The 14,263-nt window shown below is 38.1% G+C and overlaps 1 protein-coding gene across 1 annotated transcript in view; it reads left to right on the forward strand.

The window, feature by feature from the left end:
• LOC127659774 (protocadherin Fat 2-like) overlaps positions 1-14,263 on the forward strand; it is a 43,516-nt gene that overhangs the window by 18,878 nt on the left and 10,375 nt on the right. The window contains exons 10-18 of the mRNA XM_052149729.1: positions 161-357; positions 509-662; positions 1,291-1,524; positions 2,902-3,291; positions 6,737-6,948; positions 8,731-8,868; positions 9,106-9,249; positions 10,646-10,840; positions 13,036-13,837. Of these exons, the coding sequence (XP_052005689.1) occupies positions 161-357; positions 509-662; positions 1,291-1,524; positions 2,902-3,291; positions 6,737-6,948; positions 8,731-8,868; positions 9,106-9,249; positions 10,646-10,840; positions 13,036-13,837 (2,466 nt within the window). The remainder of the gene's footprint in view (positions 1-160; positions 358-508; positions 663-1,290; positions 1,525-2,901; positions 3,292-6,736; positions 6,949-8,730; positions 8,869-9,105; positions 9,250-10,645; positions 10,841-13,035; positions 13,838-14,263) is intronic.

The raw sequence follows: 14,263 nt of genomic DNA on the forward strand, positions 1-14,263 counted from the left end.
AGGTGATTCTAGTGCACACTTTATACCTTTAACTAACTATTCTTTGGTATTTAGTCCTGATAGTTTTGCTATTATTTGTACTTTTCTGTCTTAAAAGTCCTTTTTATAAAGAAGTTATGTATTTTGGTCTTAAATACTCTTCGTTTTGTGTTCTCTGAAGATGGAGACCCACTGGGCCAATTTGCGGTCGCAGAAGCAGGAGAGGAGTGGAGAGTGATTTCCAAAAGTCCACTTGACAGAGAAGACAATGACAAATACACCCTTACAATAATGGCCACAGATGGAAGGTTTCAAACGTCTGCCAATGTGGAGGTCCATGTTCTTGACATCAATGACAACAGTCCTTTGTGTGAGCAAGTAAGTTGTACATTCTCCAGAAGACTTTAGTATAGTAAAAGTGTTTGGAAATGTATTGTTCACAAATAGAAAAACAAGATCAAATTTGATGTTGGTTTTCACAAAGATGGCAACATATTTTATTGGAAAATATGTTTCCTATTTTTTCCAGTTGCTTTATACTGAAGCAGTCATGGAAAATTCCCCATCAGGCTTGTTCATCCTAAAGATTTCTGCTTCTGATCCCGATATTGGAACAAATGGACAAGTCTCATTCTCTCTTCATGGTCCTAATGCACACAAGTTCCATCTTGACTCCAGAACTGGTAATTCTGGTCTCCAGATTGTTCTGCATTTTTCTCGTGACATGCACTGTTTGAGATTGCTTTTGCTTAGATTTCAGGAAATAAAGTCAATAAAGATAAGAGATGGGTTTCTCAGGCCATTTAAATTTTTTTGAATTTCTTGTTAACAATGAGTGTACTGTATTTGATTTATGATACATTTTATTTCACTTACTATATTCCAGGGCATCTTATCTATTGTAGGCCCAACATCTCACAAGATGGCTATATTGGGTTTCTTAGTAGATGTATGAATCCATGCTTGGGGCAATGTTAGAAAGAAAGGATTGTGTCTAGTTGTAAAGCTCTGTATTGTTAAGTTCCTGCAACAGCAACTTGTTACATGAAATGGTCTGAACCCACAAACTGAGTAAATAAACCTATGTGCCACATGTATTAAACAAATAGCTAGTCTTGGCTTGTCTCAAATACCATACACGTTCAAACACATTGTGTATACCTCCCTTGCTATTGTCTAACATTTCGCTAAAGCCTTGTGTAATAGTGCATTCAATAATACTTAGCAAACTTTTATAGTATTTTTGTAAAATAAAGAAAATAAATATTACTTAGGGCATCTTTAAATCACATGCTTTGCTTTTTGGAACAGGAGAGCTATCCACTCTTGCTGTCTTGGACAGAGAGCAGGAATCAGAGTATGATGTTGTTGTCAAAGCGACTGATGGTGGTGGACGCTCTTGTCAGGCTGACATCACACTCATGGTGCAGGATATGAACGACAATCCGCCACAATTCTCCACAAGCCATTATGAGATCAATGTGTTTGACAACACTACAGTTAGGACACCTATTGCTGTCATCTATGCCAAAGATCAAGACACGGGTACGGCACTATTCCTGTGCACACATTACATTGTCACAAGTGTCTGCTTTGAAGTGAAACACATACATTACTTTCTGCTTATCTAGTCAGAAAGCCGTTAGCTCTTTTTGCTTTGACCCAGCGCCAAGGTGGAAAACTAGAGGTATGCAGCGTTTGATGTGTAATTGAAAGCTGTGACAGAGAAACATGATTAGGGAGGGACAGGCCACACCTGGAGATGTGTGTGAACATGCAGAATACTCACACTGCCTCCCACAACGGGATTTATGTGAATTTTAACTTTGTTCTGCAGAACACAAATAAAGGTTTTTAGAATCATTTTTCAGCTCAGTAGCTCCTCACAAAGCAAGTGAATGAGTAACAAAATGGCGAAGGTCCAAAAAGCACATAAAGGCAGCATAAAAGTTATCAATAAGACTTCATTGGTTAATCCATATATACAGAAGCATTATGATAAATGTGGGTGTATATAGCGATATCATTTGTGTGGATGAGAAACAGATCAATATTTAAGTCCTTTTTTTTACAATAAATCTTCACTTTCACTTTCAAATGGTGAAAGAATGTGAAAGTGTAAGTGGAGATATATAGTAAAAAAGGACTTAAATATTGATCTGTTTCTCATCCACACTAATTATATCACTTCTGAAGATATGTAATTAACCACTGGATTAGTATGGATTACTTTATTGTGGCCTTCATGTGATTTTTGAAGCTTCAAAGGTGTGGTCAATATTCACTTGCATTGAAAGGACCAAAAGAGCTCATATACTCTTCTAAAAATCTTTGTTTGTGTTCTGTAGAAGAAAGCAAGTCATACACATCTGGGATGGCATGTGAGTGAGTAAACGATGAGAACATATTCAACATATTCAATTTTGGGGGAACTATCCCTTTAAAAAAGTTCTTATCTTTATTCTTTTGAAGATTTTCATGAATCTGTCCTGTGGAAATCGCATGCTTGTTTTTTGTCATTAGTCATCCAGCTTTACCAGAAAGACCATGCTGGCCAACTAGCGTACCAGTTACATTGTCCTGGTGAACAGCATGGCTATGCTGGTACACCAACTAGACCTGCACCAAACCACCACAGAATTTTTACTTCAAAGCTGATCTATTCAGCAGACTTAATTGCTTCTAATAATTACTTCCTCTAGTCTGAGCAAATGCGCTAAATCTATATACACAATGTAACAATTTATGCTTGCTTATATCTCACAATGCAAACATAATTCAAAAGTATCCAATGTTTTATTAGTCAGCACTATTAAACTTGTATTTGAATTGCTTTGATGTTGCTTTTAAAAACTAAGCACATAATCCTGTTTTTCAGGCATCTGTTGCTTCTGTTCTAATTATGTTATATAACTCTTCCAGGCATAAACTCAGAGGTGAGGTACTCTCTTCAAGGTGCAGACAGTGGCTTCTTCTCTCTGGATGAGATCTCAGGCATTCTGAGACTGGAGAGATCTCTAGCTGATGAGACCAAGTCCACCTATGAGATGAAAGCGAAAGCCACAGATCGAGGCCTCCCTCGCCAACTCTTCTCCATTGCCACGATTACTGTACATGTGGTCATCCTAAGTGATTACCAACCATTGTTTCTTAACTCAGAGTACTCTGTACAGATCCCAGAATCATCTAAAATAGGGTCGGAGGTGATAAGTGTGTCAGCCCTTGCCAAGGATGGCACTGAAAATGAGCCTGTGCGATATACTATCATCTCTGGGAATGAGGATGGCAGATTCGAGATAAACCCCATAACAAGTAAGCGCTTTTGATTTATGTTTCCCTTTTATGCTTGTTTGGTAGTTGTTTGATTTGTTTTATAGATCTGCATGATGGAATATACAGTTGCCCCCACTTAAAAAAGAATGCATTGCAATGCATTGCATTAGATGACAAAATATCATCTGCAACATCTGCAAACAAATGATGCTAGACCTTTTCTTAAAACTAACTTCACTTTTCTTAGCCAATTTAGTTTACTTTCAACCAACTAGAGCCAAGTGGATGTTTGAAGTTCCTCTCAAATTCACACTGGTGTCTTAGCAGAGTAACTACAGTATATGCAATTCATCACTATTGACACTTCAAAATATAAATACAATAAGACCAATACAAGAAATACCAATAGGTTTTTCATCCACGTGCATGTATTACTCAACATTCATATTGAATGTAAGCTATTTATCAACATTCATACTCAACATGCACTATAGACGTGAGATATTGGACTGACAGGATAAGCACGCTGTTCATTGATCCTCTTTACCAAGGCTCATTCCAGTTGAGTGAGGCAGGAGTCTTCTTCGGTATGATTAAATGTTAAACTAAGGAACTTGTGCTGACATGTTTTGAACCCACACACAGTCACATTTCATCTTATTTATTCCCATCTGTTCAGTGCACTTTGTCTCCCCTCTCTCTTGCTCTGTCTGTCCTCTTATCATGAATCCTCAGAGACTTGATCCTGTGGGACGTTCATGCGGGATTCAGCCAATCTCTTTATTTGTAGTCAAACAACATACATTACAATTGTGAGTTCTGCCTGCTAGCAGGCATTCTGCAGAAATCAATTGGCTATTTAGAGGTAATTTCATTCTAAAACATATAAACCCACTGAGTAGTTACTTTTACTCATACAGAAAATAAAAGTCAAGCTTAGTTCTGCTGGGTATGCATTATATTTTGCAACAATGCTGGATTTTTCTCTTTGATGAATCATTTTAGAAAGCATTATCTAGTCAGTATTTGATGTGAAGAATATAGGTGAAATATTGCAGTTCAAAAGCAGTTCAGTATTGTGTTCAGAAGGATTTCCTTCCAGGAACAGGGAACTCTTTTGGTGAACTTTGCTTGATTTGACCTTATTTCAGGTTATTTCAGATGGAATGTGACCTGAGGCATTTGAAAAGTAGTTAAAGTAGAAAAGTCAAACTTCAAAATCTTATCTTTGACATTTGTCAAGAGCCCCCACACCCCTCTTACCAAACATAGTAGCTAGAGGCGTAATCACATTTTTAAACTATAATAACCAAATACAACTTGCGCATGCAAATGTTTACATTATGTATCAGAAAATAATTGGGTCATTCTACATATGCAGTGGAATTTCCATCAGAAATTATTTCAGAAATTAAACTCATCAATCATACATTAAACCTACATTGCTATTTTAATTAATTCGTCTTTCTTCTCATTTCATACAAGGTCATACTAAATAATTTATTTTAATTAATTGGCTGAAACTAAAATGTTTGATTTATGTATTACGTATTAAGTCAAATGTTATCATTCATCTTCATATAAGATTTCTACCATCTAAACACTAATCATAATTTGATTAACTATATGACACCACTGACATTAAAAAATAACCTTTAAATCACAGGTTTTTTGTATGAAATTTTACAAAAATATAAGCGTATGAAAAATCCCTTTCTGTTTAAGTGTAATTATTAGTCTCAGGAAATGCTTCCCAATTGGGCTGTTTCCCTGTCATTCTTAGCAAATTAAAAATAGAAATAGGACTGGATGTAAATCTACTACCATCACTGATGGTGATTGCAGTCCATATGAACTTATTCTTTCATGAACGATAAGCCATATGTTTCCATAACAGCCCGCATCACTCTCCAACTTACAATGCATTTCAAGAATTTTTTATGTTGTAGAAATTCCTAAATTTGAATTTAAAATTGAAATGATCTACAAATAAACATGTGTGAGCCACTCATGGGAAAATGCATTGCCTTTTGAAAGTGAGCACTGATGCACCTTCATCAAACTTGACATTGACAAGGGCTCCTTTTTTCAGAACAGGCTATTAGTAATACATACTATTGCCGTCCATTCTTGCATGGAACACAAGCTCTGTATGTTCAAAAAGAAGCACAAAACACACCTTTATTGACAGAACGTGTGCCAAGGACAAACACAGGCCTGTTAATAATATGGTGGTGGGTCTCTAAGAAAGCCATTAAGTGACACATCTCAGCTCTTGATCTTTAAAATCAACAAAAAGGAACATTACAGAGAGCAATAATGCACTTGTCGAAAACTGGATTCTTGTGCTAAGCAGGAATGCCGCTGTTTTTGATGTTTTACTTTAATGTGTGCAGAAAGAACAATAAGAGGCCCATTAGTATTCTTATGCTGCTTTGTACAATAACTCTATAGCAGAGAATGGGATGCCAAATAGCAGTGTCTACCCATACAAAAAAAAAAAGCAAATCTCACTAGCTGTTCATATACTTCAGATAAATAATCTGCCTCTTGTCAAAATAAACCAGCTTGTAAAAGAAAATGTTGGGTTTCCATGTTTTATGGGGACTTTCCATAGACGTAATGTTTTTTATACTGTACAAACTACATATTTAAACCTAACCCTCACAGAAAAATTTCTGCATTTTTAAATAAAAAAAAAACACAATTTAGTATGATTTATAAGCTGTTTTCCTCATGGGGACCAACAGAATGTCTCCATAATGTCAAACAGAATTGCGTCAAGGAACCCGCGCTGATGACGTGTGATTGTCTGCGCGAACAAGTTGTGCGGCGGTTTATAGAAACCGGTATATATCAAATATAGATTGACAGACAGGAAGGATATCCTATAATATATATATATATATATATATATATATATATATATATATATATATATATATATATATATATGACAGTTACTTGGTTGTTGGGTTGTTGGGGCCCGCAGATGCCGCCCCATTTCGCCTATGCCTCAATACGCCACTGACCATGAGCAAGCTGACTTAATCTTGTATGAAATGTTTTCCCATGTGATCAGTCTGGCTTTATTGTTCATTGTTTACATTAGGTTTTATTTTATAAAGCAATATTATGTAGTGACTACCATATGGCCTCAAAAAGTATTTGGACGCTTAAGCCACACTTAAAAATGTATGCATTTTATTGCATTACGTAACAAAACAAACTGAGTGGCATCTTTTCAGACCTAACTTCACGTTTATTTGCATTTTGTAATGACTTTTTACTGGTCCCAAGGTAACTTTAGTGGATCTATGAAGTCAGTTCCCTCAAGTTCACATAGGTTACTAGCAGAGTAAACACTGGTGTAGTTCAGCCCATTAACTTTCGAACAGTACAGCTATTCTTTCATTTATAACCTAACAAACTTTCACTTTCACCCGACCAGGACTGGATGTGATTTTGTTGCTCTGTACTACAGGTATGCTGTCTGTGAACGCCACGCTGGACTTTGAGATGACCCGTGAGTATTACCTGTCAGTGGAAGGGGCGAGGGGCAAAACATTGCTCACTGACATCACCACGGTTATCATCAATATCACGGATGTCAACGACAACCCACCTGTCTTTAACCACAGTAGCTACAGTACAGAGATTGCAGAGGATATATCACCTGGGGACATGGTTCTGCAGGTATCACAAACTGTTTCCCTTAGCTGTCACTACAACTGCAACGATAACAGCTTTTCAAAATAAGTCCCAAACTTGCTGTTCAGAACACTAGGTCCTGGCTGATTTCCTTACTTCATATGTAATTTGTCTCAGACTTTCTCCTCAATATGTTCTATATTAAAATAAAGCGAAGCAAAGTAAAGACAACTGTTCTCAATCTGGTGACTGGATTCTGACAAACTATTGTGGCAGGTGCTGAGTAAATTATTCACTGCATCTGTCAGTTAAGTGATCAGAGAAACATTTGAAATAAAGCAGTCAGATAATGATGGTGGTTACATATCAGCACTTCTCAATTATTTGCTGCAGTTTTAGTTGTGTATGATGCAGATCTCTGGGTCAGAAGAATTTGCTGTAATCCAGAGCCTTTAAGCTTTTCTTAAAGGAATATTCAGGTTCAATACAAGTTAAGCTCAATTGACAGCATTTGTGGCATAATGTTGATTACCACAAAAATGTATCGAATTAATTTTGACGCGTTCCTCCTTTTCTATTTTACCGTGAGGTGCTTACAATGAAAGAGATTGGGGCCAATTTTTGTAGGATTTAAAGATGGTAATGTGAAGCTTATAATTACAAAAGCACTTACCTTAATTCTTCTTTTAAAACTTGAGTTATTTGAGCTGCAAATTTGTTGAAATGGAAATTTTACAGTCATTTTATGGTTTGTTGACATTACATCTATGTGAAAATGAAGTTGTAAAATTGCATATATCTGTACACAGAAAAGGTTAGTAAGCGATTTTATCACACTAAAATAATGTTATCACGCATATTGTTAATGCCTTGTGGCTATTGAAACAGTGAGCATTTTATTGTTTACAGATTGACCCCATTCATTTCCAATGTATGTGCCTCACTGGAACCCAGATTTCTGCTTTTTTTAAAGAAAAGGAGGGGAAAGTCAAAATAACTTTTTGTGGCAATCAATATTTATGCCACAAACGCTGTCATTGAGCTTAACTTGTATTGAACCCGGAATATTCCTTCTTGAATTCACTTGATGAGTGCAGTTTCTCTGCTGAAAAGACCAGCATTTATTGTGGGTGCTGGTCTCCTCCAGACTTCCTAACTAGCTTATACAGAACCACTTCCTTTGCTTTAGCTGACATCGCAGTCATGAGCCATGATTTGCTACTGGCTAGTCTATCCGGAAGTCCTTCTAGAGAGCATTTGATTGGACACAAATCTGGGTAGTGCAAGATCAGTTAAAATGTTTTGTATATAACTTTGAAACGCACATATCTGCTAAAGATTAATTTGGTCAACTCTGAGGATGTTAACATATAGATTGCTTCAAAGCTTATAGACAGAGTAAAAGCCACAAAATAGCAATTTTGATTTCATGAGGTCCTTAACAGCATTGAATAAATCTAGAATAATCTTCTACAAATGACACAATGATTCTCTAAATTATTTATCAGATTACATTACTGATTATTTCATGTTTAAGTTTTATCTTTTAAGTTACTTTCTAAAACAATGTTTAGATTTCCTCCAGCTGCACAGAAACACAAACAGACATAAATATGAACATAAGAACATGTATAATACATTTGAATACATTCACCAAGACTCACTAAAACAAATTCCTTGTATGTTTAAGCATACCCAAGTAATGTACTGTATGTACTGTAAATTTACCAAAAATGTACAAACCTTTTGACTAAAAAGGTAATTAGATTACATAAAAAAAACACTGGTCTTTAATACTACTGTCTGTTCATTGTGCGTCTGTCTCAGGTAACAGCCGTCGACTTTGATGGGCCACCAAACAACTTAATCATCCACTCCATCGTGAGCGGTGATCGCAAACAGCAGTTTAAAATCGACCCTCGCACGGGCCTCATCACAGTGCGTTCCATGTTGGACAGGGAAGAGGTGAGCGTGTTCTCTATTCAGTTTTGAGATTCACGAGGGCAAGTCCAGATGACATTTCTGAATCACCAGCCATAACACGTACCAACTTGTTTTATCAGGGATTTAGTTGTGTCTTGTTTTGTATCCACTAATCACATTTTAATCACTACTGTGCATATTTGACTGCTGGTACTGAGTGTTTGTGCCAGTATGTTCATAATCTTCATAATCCCACTGACAAGGTCTCTTCCATTTCAGATAACACACTACTCATTAACTGTGCAAGCTGCCGATGAGGGAGATCCCCCATTATCCTCTGCCGTCCAGGTGACAGTGACTGTATCTGATGTCAACGACAACCCACCAATGTTTTCACAGATCAATCACAGCCTCATTCTTCAGGTAAAGATGCTTGCTTTTGCACAGTTGATGGTTGTGTCCAAAATCGTAAGGCGCCTTTCTGCCTCGCCAAGGTTGCTATTAATAACAAAAATGAGCAGTAAAAATATTTTGGTTAACTAATTTTCTTTTCTTTTTTACAGTTTTGCATTTTCAATCAATTTTGGATGATCTGATTTAAGGAATGTCAAGCCAAATTTCTGACTGTGAATTCTGTCATAAGCATCAGTCAATTAGACAAGAAGCAGCCGTCTGATTGACATGCAAAACAATCTCAGTTGTTTGTCATACTGCTGGTTATGTTTAGGGTACATGGTAAATTATGGTGCTGCCATCTCCTTGAAATGTCACAGGACATCACAAAATCTTGTCTTGTTTAGTTGAGTATGCTGTCTTCAAAAACCAACTAGATGAAGGCATCGTAGTAGACAGGATGTTACGCATGCATTGGAGTCAGACGTGCCGTGATGCCTTCTTTGCTTACCTATTTATACTTCCTGTGAATGCAGCATTTCTCTGGTTTTGGAACAGCCTCTAATCTCTGCTCTAAGCTGTACATAAGCACAGCTTTCAATAGCTCAAGTTCGGGAGCCAATCAGCCATATCTAATACAGCTATAGATTTGCTTCCTTGCCCTTTTTTTTCTATGGCAGTATTTGGACCGGCTGTTTACCCCTTCCGAGTCAGCCGGAGACATCACTTCTAATTATATGGCCAACTCTGCTGACTTGGAAATATTTTTCACACCCCATTTACCCCAACCCAGGTTGTCTGTGTTTTTTTAGAATGCACCGGCTATTTGGCACCATGTAGGTGGTCAGTAACAATTAGGCTCAATTACAATAAGTTTCAATTACCTGATCCAGTAGTGCCAGATTGAAGGGAGACAGGAGTGCATGTCTGTCCAAATGGCAGTGCTTTGTTGACAGATGCAGATAGATTTATCAAAATCTCCATCTGCTCTTACTGTGTTTTCATTTCAGTAAAATTGGACTGTTTCTTCAAGCATAGATATTGTGTTTGCAAAGAATCTGGCATTGAAAATGCAGGTCCCGTGACAGAAATACGCTATTGATTTGACAGAGCTGGAAACGGCTAGAAAAAGGAATGCCTAAGGGCAGATTGATTATGGTTATTCACTTCCAAAAATGTGTTACTGTCTGTCATGACACAAACTAGTGTTGCTACAACAGTAGAATACAATATTATCTCAGGGGGATAATTAATTCCATGGTAACTGGCAAGCAAGTCCTTTGTGTCGATTCCTGATCAAATCAAACAACAGATCTATGTTATCTGTTCGTCTACCGTCAAGTAGGATAGCTACAACTTTGTTTAAAGTCAGACTGTATTTTCCGTGAATTTGTAGGTTGATTAATGGTGTTTTTCTATCTGACAGGAAGGAGAGGCTGTGGGGAGTGGAATTTTGCAGCTGCTGGTTACTGATAGAGATACTCCTCAGAACGGCCCTCCCTTCTCCTTCCATATTGTCTCTGGAAATGAGGACAAGACCTTTCACATTGACCAAGGTGGACTGCTGTCCATATCCTCCCAACTGAGGAAGAGAAGCAAGCCTCAATATCTAAAAATCCAGGTGAAAGTTTTCATACAAACGGCAATTACAAGCAACATCTATGACATGCTTATTTCGAGTTGAAATTAATAGATTGAAATTCTGTAATCTTTTACTTACCTTCATGTCATTTCTTTCATGTGTATTGTTACACACAATCATTCACTCAGAATGTGATCACCTCACATTTCTCCTTCATAATGACTCATTTCGGGGCAATAATTCATGTATTCTACATAAAAAATTATATTAAATATAAGCATAATCCTATTAGGTATTTAAAAGTAATTAAAAAAATTGAATGTTTGTAACTTTAATCTGATTACAAGAATTTAAAATGGAATGCATTACACTACTTTTTGGATTGTTATACTACAGTAACTAATTACTTTGTTATTGGATTACACCCAAGACTGGACAGACCTGCATGCCTTTTGTTCTACTGTGGAACACAGAGTGAAAAGTTTGGTGGAAGGATTTATGCAGCTTTGTTTCATACTACAAAAGTAAATGCTGACGAGTGCTTTCGAGCTCCAAAAATGACCAAAAAGCATCACAAAAGTAGTCCATATGAACCATGTGCTATATTCCAAGTGTTCTGAAGCCATTCAATAGTTTTGTGTGACTGTGGCAGGGAGGAGGGCGGGGCCGGGTCGTGATACTACACACCTGGTCCCGTGACCAGGTGTGTAGTATCACGACCCGGCCCCGCCCTCCTCCCTGCCACATTGACCAAGATATATTTAGTTATTCACTGAAAATCTTTCCCCTACTGTGCGTAACTCAAATCCAGGCACAGACTGGGCATTGGGAACTTCTGGAATTTGCCCGGTGGACCGGCTGTGAAAAGGGGCCGAATGTAAAATGCCGGGCCGATTTCTCTTCCCAGTCTGCCCCTGCTCAAATCACATCTGTGTCCACATCCTTTCAAGTATGGTGATTCAAGAAGTCAATGATGGCAAGCAGCATAGGATCTTGCCTGTTTTGTCAAGTCAAGTAATTTTTATTAGGGCCCAAGCGCGGAGGCCCTATTGTTTTCCTAAGGATTACTGTTAACATTCTTCTTTTTAAGGTTTCAGGGGTTTTGGTCCCTTAACATGCTCAAAAACTCTATATTTGCACACACAGAATCGTCAGCCATTAGAGCTTGGCAAAATTTCACATGGGGGGGTCAAGGGGGGGCTCTCTGCCGGCCCCTCGAAAATTGGATATTTGGGAGGCTCTGTAGCACATGCCTTTACACCTGCAGTCACCAAAATTTGTACACATATAGATCTCATCAAGCTGAAAAATGTTCACACCACAGACATTAGCTCTGCCAACAGGAAGTCAGCCATTTTGGATTGTTTGAAAATGGCATTCTCTGGAATTTCAAATACTCCTAATAGGGAATTCATCTTACTGGCACCAAACTTAGGCAACGTCATGCCAAAATATTGAAGATGCTTAATTGTGAACGGATTTTTGTCTCCATGGCGACATGATAAATTAACAAAAAAATAGGAAGAAAGAATTGTCTCATATCTTCTGCGTGCGTCGAATGATTTACATTTGACCTGTATGTTTGGCCTTGAGGGCTAATCACATTGATGCATCTATTGTGGGTCACGATCTTAGTGCCACCAACTGGCAGTAGGAAGTGTGGCCTTACAAAAGTCTTTGAAAAAATCCTTTTATATTTACACAAATCGCTCCAAATGTTTTGACGTGATGTTTTATTAAAACTGCTATGAGGAAATGGGCCCATGGTGCTTGGGCCTCTTGATTGCTGCTTGCAGCTATATTTTGTAGTTGTATTTCTATTGTATTATATTTTTTGGATCCTGAAGACTTGGAATATAGTACACAAAATGAATGGACTTCTTTTATGATACTTTAATGATGCTTTTTTTTGTCATTTTTGGAGCTCAACGGCCCCATTCCTTATTTACATTAATTCTATAGAAAGAACGTCTCCTATTGTGTTTAACGGAAGTAAGTCATACAGGTTTGAAGTGACATGAAGGTAAGTAAATTATGACAGAAATGTAATGGTTTGGGTGAATTATTCCTTATGATGAAAAAAGGCAAAAGGCACACTTCTCACAATTTGACCAAAACCCAGTGATTTTATGTAACATCTTCAATTATTTAAAGCAACACTTTAAAGGTCAGTGTATTGTTCACACTTCACAATAATATATTTTTCACACTTCACATAAATATCATCTCCACAGGTCACTGACAGTGGGCACCCTCCACTCTCTTCTATATGTGTGGTGAAGATCAACATCACAGAGCAGAGCAGATATCCACCCACTGTGTCTCCACTAGAGGTGTTCATCACCACTGCTGGGGGGACTTTCTCGAAACGGGTGATCGGCAAGCTGCACGCCACCGACCAAGATCCGCACGACATCCTTTCATACAAACTTGCCTCTGATGACCTGGAAAGAGGCCTGTTCTCTGTAGACACAGTGGATGGGAAGATCATAGTGGAGAAGGACCTGGATCCAGGCCTGTATCAACTGAATGTGAGTGTGTCGGATGGGAAGTTAAGCGTCTGGGCTGGGGTTAAGGTTCACATTTGGGCTGCTTCTCAGCATGCTCTGGATCAAGGCTTCACATTGCAGTTAGCTGGACTTTCAGCTGGGGAGTTTGTAGCTGATCATTGGAGAAGTCTGCAACGCAACCTGGGCTTGGAGCTCAACATACCCAGACAAGAGCTCCACATCGCAAGCTTGCAACAGCAGCCGGATTCTGTCAACTTGGAGGTACTGTTGGTCCGCCGAGCTCAGGATGGCTCGGTTCAACCTGTGCCTGCTAACCTTCTGACTGGGGTCCTCTCGTCCGTGGAAGATGCACTGGGTTTGAATGTTCTGAGACTGAAGCATGATGGTTGTGTGGGTGTTGGATGCCCACCACGGGGTTGCAGAAACTCAGTAGTGATGAGAGAGGGTAGAATGAGTAACTACGCCACAGCACGAGCTAACTTCATCACACCACAGCATAGCTGGGAGAGTGTGTGCTTCTGCAACGGTAGGCCACTAGATCACCATCATCTTATTCTAAATTCCATTGAGGATTAGACAATCCCAGATGCCTTGAATATTATCCCATAGTTATATCTTTATCTTATCCCTGTTGCTGAAATAGCAGCAGTTCACAGCAAAGTGAAAATTCTTCACTCACCAAAAGGTTTTTACAAGACTGCAGGACTTTCTTTCTTACGTGGAACATAAAAGAAGAAGTTTTTAAGAATGTCCAAGCAGTCCAATTTCCAATATAATGAAGTTGGGGCTGTAAAGTTCCAGAAAGGACAAAAATCCCCACTAAAGTAGTCTATATCACTTTTGAACTATATTTCATGTCTTCTGAAGCCATATGATTGCACTTTTCACAGAAATTTACCTTCCATCGTAAAGAGGCAATTTCTAATCTCATTTGCGCAAAAACTTATAATGT

This window comes from Xyrauchen texanus, chromosome 19, assembly GCF_025860055.1.
Source record: "Xyrauchen texanus isolate HMW12.3.18 chromosome 19, RBS_HiC_50CHRs, whole genome shotgun sequence".
Taxonomy (NCBI): Eukaryota; Metazoa; Chordata; class Actinopteri; order Cypriniformes; family Catostomidae; genus Xyrauchen; species Xyrauchen texanus.